The sequence below is a fragment of the Prunus dulcis genome, chromosome 7, assembly GCF_902201215.1.
Source record: "Prunus dulcis chromosome 7, ALMONDv2, whole genome shotgun sequence".
NCBI lineage: Eukaryota > Viridiplantae > Streptophyta > Magnoliopsida > Rosales > Rosaceae > Prunus > Prunus dulcis.
Window position 1 is genome coordinate 2,781,968 of NC_047656.1, and position 2,649 is coordinate 2,784,616.

General features: G+C 34.4%; 1 protein-coding gene across 1 annotated transcript in view; it reads right to left on the reverse strand.

The window, feature by feature from the left end:
- Window positions 1–665, reverse strand: part of LOC117634075 — a 1,702-nt gene extending 1,037 nt beyond the window's left edge. Inside the window, exon 1 of the mRNA XM_034367985.1 lies at window positions 644–665. Coding sequence (XP_034223876.1) covers window positions 644–665 — 22 coding nt within the window. The remainder of the gene's footprint in view (window positions 1–643) is intronic.
- Window positions 666–2,649: the final 1,984 nt, after the last annotated feature.

Sequence of the window (2,649 nt, forward strand, 5' to 3'; positions counted from 1 at the left end):
AAGTACTACTCTAGAACATATGTAGGTCCTCATTCAACAAGAGCAGGCATACACATATTCATAGCATTAGAATCCTAAATATGCTTACTAAGTATGCATCCGTAGAAAACACATAAAGAATTCATCAATGAGACAAGTAGTGAAGCAATTTTCATCGTTTCATGAAAGAAATTGAAACGAAACGTCATAAAAAATTTACAATCATATCTAGGGCTTCAAAACAGCCCCTAACTACTAAAAATTTAGTTACACATTATTCTTAAATTAAACCAAAAGAAAAACATGAGTTTGGGAAGGTAAAACCGAAAAAAGAGAATGCCAAGATGTCCCCCTTCCTCCTATATCCCCAACGTTCCTGCCTTGCCTCTCTATTTCTTTCTCAAAGATTGCCCTCCTCCCAAACTTCCCCCAATAATAGCTATTTATTGATGACAATAAGTGAGAGAAAATGGTAAAACAATTGTAACTCTTTGGGTGGCCTTTATGCCAATTACTCCCACCTAATCCCCATCTTTAATTCCATTTCCTCAGATATTTGAATAGGTTTCCGCTGGCTTGTTCTTGGCTGCATCCGTTTTGGCTGTTAGATTTATTGGGTTTATTGCGTTCATTGCAGTTACAAACTGCTCAGCCTTTTGTGAACCTTTTAGTGTTAAAACGGCCATAACTGCTTCCAAAAAAATGATATGAACAATCCACGAAATGCTCCAAAGAATAGACATCTGTAGCTTTCCAAGCATATATGGCACGTTCTCTAATTCATTCTGAGCTGTTCGCAACTTGCTTCCAAAGTCAGCTCATCTGCACAGATAGTTTTGACGAATTTGTGACTTAAAATCCCACTTGTGCTATTTTTCTTTTCTTTGCTTGACAGATCCTACAAAACACAAAAACAAAGTAAATAGCTCAAAAATATAAGGAACTAACTAAGAAAAGACAAGTGAATTTGATGTAAAATATAGATAAATTTGAGGTTGTCAAATACCCCCACACTTAGCTTTTGCTTGTCCTCGAGCAAAACAAAGAAAACTTGAAAAAGTAGCAAAATGAAAAACATTAGCTTTCCCTTATGTGACCCTCATAGAATTTCATTCAAGAAAACTACTCATCAAGAACCTTAGCTAGCACCAAACAAGCTAATCCAAGCTCATCTTCTTTATTCAAACGTTAGTTGAAACCTTTTAATCATCCTTGAAGTGTAGTGTGTGTAATAGCCATGCTAATGCAATTTCAAGTTTTTTTTAAAAACACCACATGCAAACGAATGACCTTCTCACGGAACATACACTCAATCACACATATGTTTAGTTTAATGTGTTTCGCTCAAAGAATCAAATGTGAAAGATCTGCCATAAGCTTGCATAAAGATCTCATCTCCACAGTCCTAATTGCAAAAACTTAAATCAAGAGGACTTTTATTGGATGTAATGAGGCTTAGGGAGAGGGTCATAGAAATGAAAGGATATGTAAACACAAGTTCCAAGCTACATTGTAAGCAATTCTCTTGTTGAGATTTACAAGAACTCAAGCTCTCCAACTACACTACTAATACCTCCAACCACACCCCTTAACTGAAACTGCAGGAATTTTTATTTTTTATTTTTGAAGCAATTTTCCACATAACTAAATACAAACATCAGATACCCCCACACTTATTCGTTTGCCAAACTCCTTCAAAGTACTTACACAAAGATTTCTCAGAAGACAATCTCACATTGCTCACTAGCTAGCTTGGAAAGGGTAAGGAAAAATGTTTAAGGTATAAGACATATCTGGTGATAAGAAATAAAAGGCTCAACATGTACGGCTCAAATCGGCAAACTAATGATATCATTTTTCTTTAGGATACATGCTTGTTTGGGCCATGGTGATAAACCTAATGCCTCTATCCTTTTAAGTTCATGCAATCAATGACAAACATTTCGAAAGATCGTTATGCAAGTTCTAGAGATGTAAGTCACATAAGTTCATCACACATGAAAGAGTAGGAGTATATGAAAAATGCACACGCTTTCAATAGGCTCAAAAACTCACATAGGTTGTATATGGTCACTATATTCACATATGAAGCTCTAAGTCATGCTTTTGTTTCATATCAACAAAGCTATGTGCATTTGGTTTTTCAAAGATGATTAAACATGCACAAAACTAACAAGAGAATCAGGAATTTCACACAACACATGCTTACTAAGTTCTTGATCACTGTGGTTCCAATTCGATCCAATTATATCATTGGGTCGGAAAACTAACAACCGTCTACGTCAAAACAATAAAGAAAATAAGACCTTTTAAAATATATATATATATATATATATTTTCAATTGGGTCATTTTTTCCTTACCCCCAAACCGAAACTGGACATTGTCCCCAATGTCAGAAACCACTATAAATCATTAAAATAATAATAATAATAATAATAATAATAAACAAAATAAAGCAGTTGGACTGAAAACTTCCCCAATTTGCAGTAAAATCAAACGATGACCCCCAAAACTTCAACTCTGCAACAAACTCCAATGGTGGACATAACCAAATGTTCCTACAAAGAAAAGAAATAATTCAGTTTAGCATGCAAGAAAATTTTTCGGTTTTTTTTTTCTTTTTTGAATTTGAAAATGACATAAAAAGACAATGAATAGAAATATTGGG